Source organism: Neodiprion fabricii, chromosome 1 (genome assembly GCF_021155785.1).
Source record: "Neodiprion fabricii isolate iyNeoFabr1 chromosome 1, iyNeoFabr1.1, whole genome shotgun sequence".
NCBI lineage: Eukaryota > Metazoa > Arthropoda > Insecta > Hymenoptera > Diprionidae > Neodiprion > Neodiprion fabricii.
In genome coordinates this window covers 39,258,243-39,276,130 of record NC_060239.1, presented here as the reverse complement: position 1 = coordinate 39,276,130, position 17,888 = coordinate 39,258,243, and the positions used below count along the sequence as shown (strand labels likewise).

Sequence of the window (17,888 nt, the reverse complement as noted above, 5' to 3'; positions counted from 1 at the left end):
CCATAATCAGTAATCTATGCACCTGTTCTACCATCCACGCGCGAAAAAACACGGCCAAAGGTCAGATGTCAGCCTGGTTGGATTAGTTTTGATTTTTTTCCATCAGATGACGCATTGTAAAGTGACAATCCCAATACTTGGAATAAAGTTCGTACGGCTCTCGGCAAATGTCCAAAAACGATGAAAATAGCAAACAATGGAGATTGATTGAGGTTGTCCAGCCCACCGGTGGATGGCTTGGATAACGTGCATTAAGGTCATGTAGTACGCCTACCCTTACCGACCGAGCAAACTCCCCCTGTTTTTTTCCTATATACGAAGTAGACGAACGACAACGGAAAGAGTTGAAAACTCGACAAAGCTGAAGCTAGCAGCCAGAATTAGGAGCAAAACGTTCTAATGTTCATTCAAATAAGGTAGCGAAGACCAAAAATCAAAATTTTTTCCAACACTTTGTAGCCCCCAATACTTTTACAGAATGAAGAGGATAAAGCTAAACTCTGACCGCTAGCTTCAGCTTCGTGATATTTCTACGGTGCATCGCTCTTTTCGTTTCGTTTGTTTACACATGACTTCGACGGGGGCGATTCCGTATTGGCACGAAGAACGTTAATTAATCAGCGCGTACATATTATAGTTCCGTACAGCAATGACAAACGAGCGCGGTCTTTCCCACGAAGCGACGACAAGCGTCGGCGTAGTTCAAGCGGCGACGATCGTTCCGAGAGCAATTAAAACTGACTCGTTCACCCGCCACCCGCATCTCGAGACCCTCCGCAATAACAATTAGTAGATATATGCATGCAGGCTCAATTGCCAAGCCTGGGCGACAATCAAGTTACACACATGCGGACAATCGTATACCACGCACGCGTACAGTATATCTATCCACTTTGTAATTTACACATTACAGTGGAATAAATACCCACAAACTTACAATTTTTATTCCCCGAAAGAACGGGATTGAGTTTAATTGAGTTCAATTGCTTAGCGCCGTGGTGAAAGTTTTTCAACCCGCAATGAGATGTGCCGTACATATCGGTATGCACGTGTACACGCATGATGGAATTCCTAGGCGGTGATTGTGTTGTGCCTGTCATAATAACCGTATGGTATGTCAGTTGTCTGCAATTGTAACCTTTTTTTCTTTCCTTCTTTCTTTCTCGCGAATTCAATCGCCCAGTCTTTAATATTATGTACACATATTTACGCATTAGATATGTGTCAATAAGCATACCTACACAACTTGCTTTCGTACAACTCGTATTACATAGGTATATACACACTATTCTGCAGCAGCGATGGATTGCGTAACCTCTTTTCAGTAGCCGCGCGGTTGCTCTTGCATTGCACGGAGGCGACCATAACAATTACTTTATTATTGTTCCAATTACTATTATTACGTGTACCGTACGTCTAGTGTTTTCACACGCGATTCGCACCGGCGAGCAATTGTTGTTTGTTTTTTTCACTCTATTAGGTACACGTGTATATCGAAATTAAGGAATGGTGTAAGAAATGACCGAATTGAAAAAAAGCAAATAACCCATTGCAGGAGAGAGAAAAATAATGTCAGCTCTCTTAGATATTATTTTCGGTGTATACGTGACATTCCTTTCTATACCTAAAAATCTGATCAGGTGATTTTTTTTTTTTATTCGAATACAAATTAGTCGTGGAAAACGAGAATGTATATTACATATACAGTGCATACGTTTTTCAAGTTACACGAGAGACCCGATCTATAGATTTGAAGATTATCGTACACTCTACGAGCGAGTTTTTTTCCACTATAGTCCATCCCGTTTTATGTACAACACATTCTCGAACCATCAACCTGATTTGTGATTAAAAAACAGGAGTGAAAAAAAAAAAAAAAGAAAAAAGATCAATACAATGAACTCTGCTATTTTTGAGACAAGATACTTTCATTTGCATAACCGCATAAGTTGTTATCGAGAAACATCGTAATTTTATGATAATGTTTGCGATTCTTGATGTTGCAACGATGATTCTTACCCGTATATACAGTGGAATTTCAGAGAATTTAATATAATAATTACAGAATCGATTACTGACGTATCGCAATTATCATTTTATTCCATTTAGAAACTTGCATAGAAACCGTGAAGTGAATATAACTTGACCACATTCACAGACAAGGTCTGAGCGGTGGAATTCTCTCGAGAAGAATCAAGACTAGAGATAATTTCAATGTCTTGTCAAAACAAACACATGCTGGTAGCTGGCTAGCTGGTGATAAAAATATATCTTCACAGACCGCGTACGAATTTTACTTGTCCGGTGACCGAAAAAGCAGCTCCTCGGTGAAGTGCATAGAGATTTATCACAGTTGCGAGAAAAAAAATCCTTTCACGAATATTTCGATCAAGTGTAAAATAAAAGGGAGACGAAATTTGTGTTCCGTTAACCGTTTTTATTTTCATATTTAAACGATTGCAATTAAAAAAAAAATATCTTGTCCAATTGCCAAGTGACTATTTATAAACACTTGTATGTATGTATGTATACATACATTCGAAGATTTTCCGCTTGATATGGTTCGAGCAATGGATGAATATATGCGGAGTAACAAGGATATAGTAATAATAATTATAATAACGACGGTGAATAAATATAAAAAAAAAAAAAAAAAATACAAAGCAAAGAGAAGCAAGTCACGTTGAAACAAAGGTAATAAAAATACAACGTGTAAAATTTGTCTCTCCGTCAAATTTTACGCCCGACGAACAGCTCGTTTAAATCTTATACGGACATGCGTACCTGTAATACAATGTACATACCCTGAATGTACGATATTCGTACATGTATGCAAATGTGTAGCTAGCACCCAAGACCTCCATTCGCGTTTTATATCCTTTGCGGGTACATCAATTTCGAGGCGAGTATCGAAAGGCAATTTTCACACGGAATTTATCGATAAAATATCTTTTTCGCGAGTCGATGTGTACAAGAAGAAAAGGAAAAAAGAATCACGTCAACATGCCCCCGGCGATTTGAATCATAAACGTATGAAATTATTTTTCGCAATGTTTTACGCGTCGCCTGATTTATAAGATCGGTCACAATTGTCATTGATCCGAGTTTTCAGCTCCGTCGATCTGTCGGATTGTAAACTCACTAACAGGCGAAATGTAGAATTAATTATTCTTATAGTATATTGAGTGTGAGTGCATTTAAATTTGCACTGTAAAAAAAGTTACGACAGTCAAGTGCGTATAATCGGCTGCCGGTAATCAGCGAAGTTGCGTAATTTAAGAACTTATTTACTTATGTATATATATATACGATATTATGTATATATACGAGTATACCTCACACCTAACTTCTATTCTTGCAGTAAAATAAATCGTTGGACTCGGTTAATTATGCATACGTGTATATACATGTGTCAAGTGTAAGTATAGACATGGATGATTATATGTACATACATTAATACATTACCGGTAAATGCATTAGTGGTATACCTGTATCGATTCCATATACCTGCAGCGGGGTATGAGCTTGAATTTCGCCCACAAGACGTGCCATTTCGTTTTTTCATGCCTGTAATACGTATGTTCGCAAATTCCTTGTAAATAACGGAACATGTGGCTGCAGTGAAAGGACATTATAGTTGAGAGTATCGCGCGGTAATAATAATAATATATATCGACTATAATTGAGGGGGGAGAATTAATGGAACGTTAATTATTTTATATTAACTTGTGGGAATAATTAAACATTATTTATCATACAGCAACATCCCATAATAACTATATGCCTGTTATAATACAGACGTTATATGGTATAAATATATTCATCGCATTGAAGAGAGAGAGAGAGAGAGAGAGAGAGAAAATTCAATTAAAAGGTATTACGAAAATTTTCTACCTGTACTTTTTATGAGTGTATTTATAAAATGTCAACGAGTTGAAAATGAGAAGTTTTCAACAACCCTGGTATCTACAAACTACACGTGTTATAAAACTTGTTAGAAACGTGTCGAATGAGTTACAACGGCGTTGTCGTAATACGCATATAGACCAAAGTTAAAGTATTATACGGCGTGTTTTGTGTTTCTCTCTCTTCTTTTTTTTTTTTTTTTTTTCTTCTCTAACGGAAGCCAACGCGGTATAACTTTCGTTCGATTTGCACGGCAGAAAAACGGTATGTTACAAGAAGAAAAAGACCTTTGTGTAATTACATGGACGATGAATTATATGCCTAATATATACATGTGAAGAAGAAAAGAAGAAAAAAAGAAAATGCAAAGTACGCCGCAGCCAAGCCATGATTATGATAAAGATATGTATCGCCGACGCCGTAATCCGTCTTTCAACGCGATCGCCGTGCAATCGAGGGATCAGGTGAAAATTATTATATCGCGAAACAAAACACCACCCCTCCTCTTCCTATCTTTTAATCGCCTCTATATGTATACCTATGGTTACCTGTAACGAACGCGAGATAGCGATACGCAATTATAGTACATAATATGTCGCATCACAGCAAAATTTATGGTTGCGTAATAGCAGCCTGCAATATCTACTCCTCAATTCCGCAAAATTCACCGAGATACACTTGAGGTAGAAAACTCCATTTAATATTACTATTTCAGGTTTTTTTAAATCGAATTATTCTCAATTTATTTTTTGAGAGATAGAATTTTGATACATTCTTTTTGGTATTGCAGTAAAAGTATCGATACTATACGGATTATCGAGGACGTAAAATATCGATATTTTGACTTCTAGTTATCGATATGAGTAAATATCGATAGATGTCGTGCAACACTGAATTGTGACGTGAAAAATTTTGACAGTTTTCGGTGGCAGTTGCGTTCGATTCGTAACTGTCAAAATTTTTTAGGTTAGCGACAGTTGGTCGCCCTGGTAAACAAATGCTACCGGTTTGCAGCGCATACGCATTAAATTTTATCATACGGCAGAGCGTGCAGTCGTTAGGAATTCACTCTGTACGTTACATCCAAAGAAAATGATTCGGTATTGTTATTATTATTTTCCTATTCGACTCAAGTTTTGGCAAACCTTCAGGAGAGAGAAGCGCGTTCTTTTTTTTTTCTCTCTTACTTTCTTTCATTATCAGATTACTTCGCAATGTCAAGTGAATGTCACCGATTGTTTCCCTTAAAATTAAGCACGTATTAGGGACTAATTCTATTTATCAAATCGATCCGCATGTAAGCCGTATACTTTTAACTTACCCTGTACGCTCTTCTGAAACAAATCTATGAAATTCAAACGGCGGGCGTGAATTCCAGGCATTATTCGAGTCACGAAAATTCGACAAATTGGCCTTAAGCCATTATACCAGTGTAAATATAGTGTATACGCACAGCGGTACGAAAGGGTGCTCGCTGTATTCCAACTCTGCATTTCAAGGTGAAGCAACTAGTCACGCGTGTAATACAGTTTTTTTTTTCACATACACCCACTTGCAACTGATCCATAAACGAGCAATCCTCCACATTACTGACTATCATTTGCGCAACCGCAGAATCGCGTTTCATCGAATGTCAATTCTGTCGTTGTCTTTTAAAGAATGTTTAATTCACGTATGTACAATGTACGTATTTATTTCGTAGATTAAGAATTTCATAAACACTTGAAAATCTGCGTACGCAGAACAGCCTCAGAATATTTATTTTTTTCCCCAGATCACTGACTTCAATATCGTGTAGTATTTTATTACACTTCGTATTAAAAACTGCACCGAACTTGCATGCCGCTGGACAATATCTGGGTAAATTATGCTCGCGAGAATTTACGTATTACATATGTATAGGTGAACATTACTCTGTAAAAAGCGTGTGTAGAGATACGCGTTATCTTTGTAGATAGCAGGTATATCATCTCATCCTCGGGGTTTCATCGACCAATCGGCTAGGCGGGGCCCCCGTACAGAGGGGCGAGAAACTTGCAGGGGGTGAGCTTAAGTCTATGACTATAGGCGGACTACGCCGTCAGCAACTCCTCGCCTCTTGTACAGGTCTCACCTAAATTCCCTCGTTATCGTTATTATTATTATAATTATCATCATCATCATCATCATCGTCAATATTGTTATTATCGTTGTTGTTGTCGTCATTGTTGTTATTATCATTGTCATTACACGCTGTGAAAAAGGTCTTGACAAACATTGATTTCACATTCGTATTTCTCGTATAGGCGTGTATCTAGATGATAAAATTGAATTTGATAAAGAAAGAATGTCGTATAATAATATTATATACGTATAAAAAGTTCGCGGAGTGTAAATTTTATCACATTATTGTATGAACGTATAATATTAGTACGTGTATTGTATAATCGATGAATTAATTCACCCATCTATATAGTAATTTATTAACATTATATTCAAAATTTAACTCATTGTCAGACGACTTGTATAAAGTTGACCGTTTTGACTCGGGGACTTTCTCTTACCTTAGATGTAATTAGACGAGCCTCGGTGGAAAGACACCTTATCGAAATTTTTCTTTTATCACATGTAGGTTCTTGGTTCAACACATTTTTCACCTGACTGAACTTCGCGCAGATTCTTAATCAAGAAAAGTTCAATAAACTTTCTACAACGTGAATGAATGAAAATTCACGTAGAGGGCCGGGAATACGGCGTTGCTCGGCTATGGGTGCGTGCTTTATGGTATAAGGAATTAAGTTGTATGGTTGCTGAGAGTAACCTTTTCTTTTTTTGTCACATCGCAACAGGTTACATGTTTGTACGAAATAAAGCTACGCTGATACTTTATTTAACCGACTCGTTTTTCATTCTCAATCGACCTAAAAACCTAGTCAAAAAGTCATAAAATGTAAGTTGAAAATTTGTGCGGATTATTTTTTTCGTATCGTGATTCGATTAATCATTGTTCATAAAAATCAGTACCGAGAACAAAATACGGAGGTTAAGGTGATGAGATACTCCTATTTCGGTAAGATAAACTGTTATCCAAATTTCTCCGAGACGATTAATCTTTAGTATAAAAGAGGAGAACGGCCAACTGCAAAATTGTTAGGCGCGGTTTGCTGTTGATTCGTGAAGGATTAAATTTGGCCAGGATAAGCGGCGACCTCTAAATATTTTCCTACCTCCTCCCGGTTATACGACAATTTTTTGTATCCAGTATTTGTCACAAATTTTCCCAGTGACACATTAAAACGTAAGAATAGAAAAAAACGTTAAAAAATTAACCACCCTAGTGTATATATATATATATATATATACGATATATCTTGCGATTATACAACACGGAGCCGGGACTCCCTGCTTTTTCCCTTCGAATTTTTCTCCATCGCAACCAAAGAAAAAATTCTCCGCGCATCGCGCTTTGATATTACATTGGAGGATTGAGTTTCGGGAGTTTTTTTTTTTTTTTTCTTTTCTTTGCGATGACCTTGGGACTGACCGACTCGTGACCCTGTCGTTTGTCCGTGCGTGTATACGGTATCAATGAAAGAGCTAGACATCCTCCCGTTTTTTCCACCCCCCGTTTCTCCGCCGTTCATCTTGTCCTTATTTTCTCCCTCTTGGCCGCCATGCGCCACGACGACGACACTTTGGGAATAAAACAATTCGTCCTCCTCCGGGTGGTCCCCTGCTGCTGATCCTGCAGGACTCGGAAAATGGGGAATTCTTCGTCGCGTTTAGAGGGCACGCGATCTCAGGGGTTACAAAGGTGATTATCGAAAGTCGAGCCACGGCTGCAATTAGCGGAAGGTTGGACTTGGAGCTTTGCTGTGTGTCGGAGAACGCGGAGAACGCGGAGAACTCGAAGAATCGAGCTGACGTATAACTTGGTCACGTTTTTCATAATCTGACAGGCGCAAGGAGAGGAAGAAGCGTTCGATGTGATAACGTTGTTGGGAAAGTACGCCGAAACCGCTGGCGTCAGGAAATATCACCCGAGTTAATTTTTACATAGAGGCCCATTTTTAGGGACTTGATAATTGATATGCTTAGGGTAAAGAAAGTCGAGTCGAAACGATGCCGAAAAGCATGTAGTGAAGAACTGACGTTAATCAAGCTCAATTAGATAAAAACAAGGTTTCTTCGATGCAAAGAAACTGAAGAACGGTACATTATGTAACAAGGGAATAACTTCGACTTTTATTCCTGTGTTACATATAGGACTTTATTTCCGACTCAACTCTGGCCGCAATATTTATTTGATAATGAGGACTTTTAAATTGGCCTCGTATTTCCCGCTGATTTGGATTTGCGGGAAATATGAGAGAGTCAAAAAAGTTACGTTTGGGTTGAGTCGGGAAAAAACGAGTATATTTGCATAGAAAGATTTGGGTCGTCAAGAATTTTCAAACATCGTAGTATTTTGACTTTTGTTCAAAAATGAAACAAGTATATATCCGTATAAACAATTTCAATAAATCAGAATTTGTTTTCGTGGTCAACGGATTGTCGATGAATCGCGAATACTTGAATTCTTATTCAGCTATTCGGTTTTTATAACCTAAAAAACGAGTGAAATCGACGTAAATAAGAGCTGTCGCACATACACCTGATAAACTAATGATTTATTTCGAGATATGTCAATCCCATGAATAATCCATTCAGTCACGTGACTTGTAGAGAATTCATTTACGAACAAAGTGAGCTTCCGCTTTTCGCATTTTGAATTTTTTTATTCCTCCTGCAATAAAGACCGTTTCCTGACAAAATTTGTCACAACTTGAAATTATGAGCAATTGATACTAAACCTCTGCATTACATGAGGCTAAAATTACTCAAACGTTAACGAAACGAAACGTCAGAGAAAAATTATCACACATTCAACAATTTTAGAACAACTTTTATAAGAAGTTGGTTTTTCAAAATGAGAGTACGTTTCGTTTATCTTCACGGTTTACTAAATTTCAGACTTCTCTATAAAGATGCTAAGCAATCAATTTTCCCAAACACATTATACCGTTACCGTAACGTTACTAACTTCACCCTCGTCGCATTACATACCTAAATTTTGTCTTTCTTAAACTTTTCGACTAGACTGTACACCCGATGCGTTCACATTAATTCAGCTTCCAAGTCTTTCCTTCCTTCGTCACATTATCCTTACATGCTTGTGCGTAGGTTACAACCACCGATACCGTTGCACAAGTAGTTAGTTTTATAACTCAGCAGGTGTAGCATACCTGTACGGATACACGCACTCAGCGGCTTACGACGTCGCCAATGGTATAATAATAATAACAATAAAAATAATGCAACACGCGACATAGGACTTATGTAAAAATCGATTCGTCAATTGAATCGAAAGATACGCGATACGCGGATGGATGGATGGATGGGCCGTCCGTATATCTATAGAAAGAGCATCGTCGGATGGCCTTTTTACGCTGTATGTGTGAGGTGGAATAAAAGGTCGTAGGTCGATCCTCGCGTCGTCATGACGATGGACGGCGGCTCCGCTCGCTTCTTCCTTCCGGTGGCGCGTTTCCTATCCCGCGGATTTTCAAAGGCTTAACGAAACTTTCGCGGCAACCCCGACCTGTACACCTTCGTAATCAGGCTGCAGGAGTACTCGACTTACTTCGTACCGAACGAAGAACCAGGATGAAGAAGAATGGCGACGAAAATCACCGAAGTATTCCTCATCGCCGCAATCGGAATACTGCAGACTATATACGTACATGTATGGTATATGCATTGCTCGTTACCGGCCGCGCAAAATATTTCGCTGTTGTACTAACGTAAGTTTACTGCACGTTTGCAATAACAATTAAACGCTAGAAATTCTATAAATGGTATGGATTGATGTTGGGTCATTGAGTTGAATTATAATATAATTGTATATATTATATAGGGTATAATGTACGAGGTAAGAACAATTTTATTGGCACGGGTTTTAGCCGTGATGATTAAATTAACCGTCGATATTGACCGAATTCTCTATTCGGAGTTGATTGAAAGAAATAGAGAAAAAAATTTAAATAAATAAATAAAAGAATACGTACAGTATTGGTACGCCTGTGATTAAAAATACTAATCGTATAAATAATATCAGTTTATTAACCGTGTTTCAGGTCAATTGCTAAGCTGACAACAGTTGAAAGTCTATTATAACACGTACAAGACTTTATAAATTAACATTTCTGAATTGCTGATTGCGCAACACGTGTATTTTCAACGGATTAGGCACAACTTGTCAAGCGTAACATCGTACGTAAACATATATATGGGACATTCCACGTCAAATTAGAAGCCCGTTTACCTCATCCTCTTCGATTTTAATCATTTTTTAGTATGACGTTCATACCGACCCGAAGAGGTCTTGGAATTTTTTGCGCATTTTTTTAGCCATTTGTGAAATATGAAAAAAAAACGAAAAAACCAATTCAGAAAATCCCACTTTTTAAAATCTGAAAAAATTCACACAGAGTCTATGATTTGAAATGTGATTTTTAAACACCACGCGATGATTGGATCTCGATACTTACTTTTTTTTTCATAAGTTTTTAATTTTTCCATGTCGTGTTTGGAGTGTTTTGTTTTTTATTTTTTTTTTCTATTCCCCGATCTATATAGATCACGGAATCATGAAAGTAATGTGATTCTGCAATTTATTTAGATCGGGGCTTATAAAAAAAAAAAAAAAAAAAAAAGCCAAACCAATTCCGACTTGGAAAAACTAGAAACTTAGTTAAAAAAATTGTAAATATCGAGATCCTATTATCGTGTATTGTTCAAAAATCACATTTAAATCATAGAATCGGTGTGATTTTGTTAGGATTTAAAAAAAATGGCGTTTTCGAAATTGGTTTTGCGAGTTTGTACAAATTTCCCCAGTGGCTGAAAAAATGTGTAAAAATTCCCGCGACCCTTTGGGTTCGGTAAGAACATCATACTAAAAAATGATTAGAATCGAAGGGGGTGAGTTACATGGGCTGCTAACTTGACGTGGAACGCCCTATACACACACACACACACACACACGCATGCATATCACAAGTAAACCAGTCTCTACAAAATTTCTGTACAGCGTTTATTGTTGTATTGGTAAAACCTCGAACTCGTTTTTCCTAATCTGCAACTGTAGGTAGGTATATTATATAATCGTGTAATACTGGATTAATTATTTTTTAAATGTTACCACCTTATGTTTTTTCTTTCGTTTAATTTCGTTTGTTCGCTTTTTTTCTTCTACCAACGTACGATGAAATTCGTTATCGGTGTTTAAATCGCTTCTATACTGCATATATATAATTAACAAACTTCGACTAAATGTACGAAGCAGGAATCGCAAGCTGATTATGGTTCACCTGTATATGTGTATTATCAAGTACTATCGTTGTGTATACGTATACATATATGTAAATGTATATACCTAACAGAGTTGAAACTCTGACGGAAAACGAAATTACCTCTTACATTTACAAGTAATAAGCTCAAAAAGTTAGCGCTGCTGCCACCGGGAGTCTGATCCATTATACATATTAATTTCAGCCATTTTATACCGCACGTTGTATGATATGAGATATGAGAATGAAGATACGTATATTAATGAAGTTATAATGGCCGAAGTGGTAATTCTGTATACCTGTAAAAACTTGTAGTAATATAACCGTGAGAAGTTTCAGATTGTTTTTTGTTGAGGGGGTTGTACAGTTGAACATCGACACGCTTTTGGTTATTTTATTACAAGATGGTCACACGTCGAGTGTTGTATCAAATTGTTATTCCCCACTTAACCGTAAAGTTAACTTTTTTGACCTCACAAGCGGGACGAAAGTGGCATATTTTTCCCGCAACTCCAAATCAGCGGGAAATATGAGGCCAATCTAAAAATCCCAATTTTCAAATAAATATTGCGGCCAGATTTGAGTCAGAAATAAAGTCCTATATGTAACACAGGAATAAAATTCGACTTTATTCCCTTGTTACATAATGTACTATTAAAATCCTAAGCTTATACGGGTGTTTCCCTTACAAATGCAAATAAGACTGAAATTACAAACAATAATATTTAATCGCTAATATAACGCCTATTTAGAGGAATGAAAATCTATTCTGGTAAATTTGTCGAAAAAAAAAAGTTTACCTAACAAAAAATAAAACATCGCGGACTAAATTCGAACGAATCTACCAAAATTTTTCTCCTTTCTAAAGCGGTTCGGAATGAAATGTCCATATCAGAGATCTCGATCCTAATTTAAAAAGGTATATTCAGTGGCCATCTCGTATTATTTTAACAAATTTCCAAAAAGTTATCGATCTTCGACCGATGTACAACCTGTTCGAAGTGCAATGCAACCCCTGTCATGACCGGATGCACCATAAGCCGAAAGTCGGTTGACCTTGGCTTGGATACCCGCGTTGAACGACGTCGCGAAGACCTCGCGAAGAGCCAGCTGAAGGTCGGCACTCACCGGGTGCCACCGCGGCTAACCGTTTCCTGGCACGCGACCAGCGGAACTTTGCTATGTACGAATTCCTGGCTTCGAAGTCGTTCCGTTCCGTCATGGGATGGACGTTTTTCACCCTCCACTTTGTAATAACCCTGACGATTAACCGTTGATAGCAAGGCTTGACTCGAGTTCGAAGCGCAAGAAAGAGGCTATGAAACATGAATATAAAAATGACCGTATCGAAAAAATTGGCCGTCTTTGGCCTCTTGTTGGTTTCTTCCGGTTATTTTACGATCTTTTCCTTGGATTTTTCATACTGTGTAGATATATTATTTAGCTTCTGAGGAGGACCCTCCGCAAAGGGTCGAAACGTCAAGTAATCGACAGTCTTTTATCGGACCTAAGGCACCGAGAATCTACACTCACATAATTGAATAAGGTCGAAAAACACTTTGATAAATACTTTTAACCTAAGATGACGAAAAGTGAAGTTCTGATCGTTACAGGACCTACACCTGGAAAAATGTCTGTATCGATTTGAAAAACCCGAAGTGTTTCAACTTGACAAGTAACGCTTTTGCATGTGTTGGTCTAAAGTAATCGAGAGAGAGATAGAGAGAGAGAGAGAGAGAGAGAGAGAAAACGGTGTTTATTCCTACTCCGGGACAATACTTCCTAAGAGCACCGTTCCAGAAATTCGAGGGGGTATAATGGGAGATGATAACCGTTGCCGAATCCGTATAAAAACCCATTTCTCTTCTTCACAGTTTGTACAGAGACTCGATTTGGCAGGACACTTCCGGCCGAGGAAAATTTCCGGAGCGCATTTGCGTCCTGTCGCAGCTTTTAGCCCTGTAGTCGATTTAAACGGTCAGACGATGCCGCCGTGTCACGTGACACGACAGCCACAATTCTACAATTGTTATACCTACCTGTATAATAATACAGTGTATAATGCATAACGCAGAATATCGTCGATCGTTCCCGATCGAGATAATATATGCTGTGTGGTAGAAGAAAATCGGTGAAAAGCTGGCCCGGTCGTGAAATATCTGACAAGTTTACTCTGAATTTCAGCAACGAGCCGTTGATTAACGAGGTGAAAACAAATTCGTGAATAACAACATAAACTCTTCAACTCGTAATTACCTACGAGGGTAAAAATAAGCGCCCAACGTTTTTATTCCATGTTTTTAAATTCTACTTCCATATACCCAGTGACGACGACGATGATGAAACGTATGACGTATATACGTACATACGTACATACGTACATACGTCGCATGACAAACAAGAGGGTGGAACACAAAAAGTGAATTTATCGTAAAACGGGGTTTTAGTCAAAGCTTAAAGTCCAACGCGTTAACGTGTTCTTTCGAGTCTGACGATTCGAACCCCGAAAATCTCCGGAGGACAGACGGAGGTCTTTTTAATGTAATATATTTGTCATCTGATGGGTTTTAAGGTCGAAGAGGGATTTGCGCGATTCAACCGGTAATAACGGACGCCACTCGTCCACTGTGAAATGCCAATTTTTCTCCCACGTGCCCGGGAGTGTGAGGGCGCAGGTTATTATTGGCTCCCGAATGTTGGAATTGAAGGCATGTAGGTATGTGGGTATGGAGGTATGTACATACGAAAGTATTCACGCCTTGGCGGCCGCCGTGTGCCCCACCCTCGGGTTTCACGTTGGGATTCGTACCGTAATAACCAATCAAGCACAAACGAAAGCTATAACAGTATCGATTGCTCTTTCACACCTGTGGGAAATTTCAAGTTTCGTATCGCGAAACGATTTTAGAGCTGACCGATGTAATCACTGGTTAATCAAGATTTTAACGACGTGTGCATGGTTTATGATCACTCTTTTTCCCTGACAAAATTTATACCGTATTCATTGCGATTATCGTGTGAAAGTCAGTTTCTGGTCAAATGATCAGAGGTCGTGAATTTTCACACTGCGTTATAGACTTGAAACCTTTTTTCACCTTACACTTCCTTCCAATGGCACTGCATGTGTAGGTATAATATTGCATCTATGTTCGCAGTCTCGTTAAGTAATTCCGGTACGCGAATAACCCAGGGGTCCCTAGCATTCGAAAAAACGCCTTCCACGCAAACCCAAAGCTAACAGTATAATCCAACCCTAACCCAATCCCAAAACGTCCTCATTTACGTGATTCTCCGAACCCCCGGAACGTGCAAACCATGATTATATTGAGTAAACAGTGATGAACCCTCGAATAACGATTCATAATTCCCGCGTAGCCCACACAGGGTTCATATTTGACTTACTAGGGGCAGAAAGTATGAAGTCGAGCGATCAAAGCCGCATGAAAAATACCTGCTCAAAGCCTGTACAAGTTGACCATATGTGCCAATTACACCACAATGGAGAATATTCTTGATACATTCTCGATCAAAATTTAAAAACTCACTCGTCAACAAATGACACGACACTCAACACGAACTTTTAAATTTCAATGTTAACAACATATAGTTCGTTCTGTATAACACGCACTGTTCCGACTAGTGATCTACGATATTTATTTTATGGTCCAACTTTGTCTTGATCTCGACGTTTTAAAAATCATTCGTAGACAGTAAATTGTCGTCAATTTTCATCTCGTAAGTATAATATCCCGAGTAGCACATTTCACTTATTGTCGGCAGAACACGAAGTCCACTTATCGGAGACATTTGAAGCCAATGGTTGACGATACGGCAACCATACGTTCGCAAATGTCCGCTAGGTTGTCGATTGGACTCGGCTCCGACCTTTGGCTTATTCACAGTCAGTGCCCATGGTGTCCACTAAGAATTCCGTAAAAAATTCAAGGACATTGAAAGTGTAATATTTCCAGGAGGCGAAAAAAATTCGAGGATAGTTTTCAGGACTTTCGAAGGACAAGTAAAATTCAAGGACATTTCCAGGTCCACTGGACACCATGTTACTACGTCTCAGGACGAAAACTTACCGACCGAGCGACTTCTGTCAACCCTGAGTAAATTTTTTCGCCTGTTGACATCCACGCCAGCAAATTCATTAAGCCGGACGAAAGTGTCGTCGTTTCGACGAGTGTGCTACCTGGGTAAAATTCGACTCGACACCGAGTCTGAATAGTCAAACGATGGTCTCGCGGCATCTCGAAGAGGATCCAGTGTGGCTCACCTGGAAACACATCCACCTTACAAGTTACAAACCATCGCTCAGGGTAAGTGTACCAGTTACTGACACTGTCCCAATTATTGACCTTTCTTCTAAAATTGGCAAGAAATAAATCTGTAGTATCCAACCATTCAGTAATCGAGAAGTTCCCAAACCGAGCCGTAAATTTATAATTTTTTAAAATAAACGGGTGAATATAATTGGGTCCAAACATGTCAACAACTGGTACACTTACCTTAAAAGAGTTACATAAGCGGTAGTCGAGTCGTTCTATGCCAGTCGTCGCCATCGTCGTCGTCGTCGTCGTCGGTGGTTGTTCGCGCACCCGCCCTGCCGTCTGCAGGTGGGGCACCCGGCCACCCAGTGGAGGGTCGACGCGTTGGTTCGTCGGTGGTTCCCAGTCAGAACGCCCGTATATTCCACTTGTCCCCCGCACCACGTAGCCAAAACCCGCGGCACCACACCCTGCAGCCCCAGTATTAGTCGAAGCAACGCACGAGGTCCTCCTCGTCCTGGTCCTCGTCCTCGTCCTAGTGGAAAACGGAATCTCACGAGGGACCCTCGCAACTCCCTCAACCCCGTTCAACGTCGACTCGCGTCCTTCGTTTCACGTCTCGGCGTCGAGCATTGCAACTAGATTACGGAAAGTAGACGCGTGCACGTTTATAAATGAAAGAAAGTAAAGAAAATAAATATAAATAAATCGATCGCACGGCCGAATCGAAGGAGGGTAGGTGCAAGCAGCGGGGCGACGTAAGGGGGGGGATAGTAAGGGGGGTAAATGCCGGGGGCGACGAGGTGGTGCTTCGCTGCTCGACGACTAGTCGAAGGGGGTTAAGTGGTGCGCTTGCTTCCGTAAATCCTGGGAGACGAACCGACTGCAGTCGAGTACTGCTGATCGGAATGCGCGTCGGCTTCGAGCCGCTCCGACCAGACGCCGACCGTCAGTTTTAAGGGAATTCCCCGGGTCTCTGAGGAGATTATGAGATGCGGTCTTATCCGGTCCGTCGAGCACTCGCCAAGATCGACGTCAGCACGACTTCCGGTTGAATCGAGGGACCGCCGCCACCTAAGCCGCGCGGGGTAGATCGAATCGATTAATTCGGGGGTGAGAACTGGTATTTTCGAAACGGTGCGGTGATATTTATACCAACGAGGACGAGGCTTCCACCCTTCTCGACCGGCTGTACGGTCCGATAACCTACATAAATAATAAGTGCGCGGCCTTGACCTCACGCTGTAGGTTTATTTTTATTTTTATTTTTTTACACGCGTTTCGGTAGGGCTGCTTGGTTGTGCCGATTTTACACGAAATCAAATTTCCATTCTTTTCGAGTGTTTCTCGGTTCGCGCAAAGAGGGTTAGAGAGACATATATATATAAATATAAATAGTGACGCTTGAGACTCTCGCCAATCCGGCGCCGAAAGGATGAGCACTTCCGGCGCTACTCCGCTGATTCTAGCGAAAAAGGGTCACCACACCATCGTCGAAGGCAAGTATATATTATACAATCCGTACGACTCGCGTTATATTATAAAGCTTCACGTTGTTTTTCTCACGGTTTTGGTCGCCGTTCCAAGACGTTGTAATATATTTTCTTCGCTCTGCTTCCCACATGCACTCAATTTTCAGGGAACGTTGCTGAAGATCGGACATTATTATTGTTATTTCTTTTTTTTTTTTTAGCTTCTTTTGTGACTACACGAATAACATGGATAAGGAGGCAACTGTTAAAAACCAATTGTATACAAGCAGGATTATTTGTACATTTATTTTCTAGCCTCGTGAAAAATTATCAAACTTTTTTTTTTATTCACTCGTCTTTAACCCTATGATTTTTGAAACTCATCTCAATAACACCCATAACTGACTTTTGTGAAACAAGAAAAAAAAACATTTGATTCATACCTGTTAAAAATCTATTATAATACATACCGCATTTCCGATTTGATTGCTCATTTTTTATATTCTTTCTCCAGTTCTAAAACAAACTCTCGATTTTCTTTAGTAATTTAATAATTTAACAATGATTTAAAAAAATAGAAAGAAACGAGTTCCGACACTGAATATTGCGTGAAAATGTTTCATTTCGGAAACCACATGTTTTTTTTTCTTCTCGTTTGATAAAAATTAATTTGGGTGTTTTTGAGATGGGTTTAAAAAATCATAGGGTTAGGAGGAGTGACCAAAAAAATTTGAAAATTTTCTTGGCAACTTTTCAGGGATTGTACTAACGTAGAAAAAAGCGTTGGTGTAATTAAAAAATTTCATGGTCAACCGTTTACTGAGTTGGCGTGGAATTCCCCATATGCATATGTTAAAGAAGCATGAAGA

General features: G+C 39.3%; 1 protein-coding gene across 3 annotated transcripts in view; it reads left to right on the top strand.

Moving 5' to 3' along the window:
• The window catches only part of LOC124182801 (solute carrier family 12 member 4), a 72,987-nt gene that overhangs the window by 4,062 nt on the left and 51,037 nt on the right, over positions 1–17,888 (top strand). Inside the window, exon 1 of one of the 3 annotated variants that reach the window (XM_046570525.1) lies at positions 16,380–17,046. The exons of the other annotated variants lie outside the window; for them this stretch is intronic. Coding sequence (XP_046426481.1) covers positions 16,983–17,046 — 64 coding nt within the window. The 5' untranslated portion in view covers positions 16,380–16,982. Of the gene's footprint in view, positions 1–16,379; positions 17,047–17,888 lie in introns of those variants that run through there. 3 annotated transcript variants of the gene reach the window in all.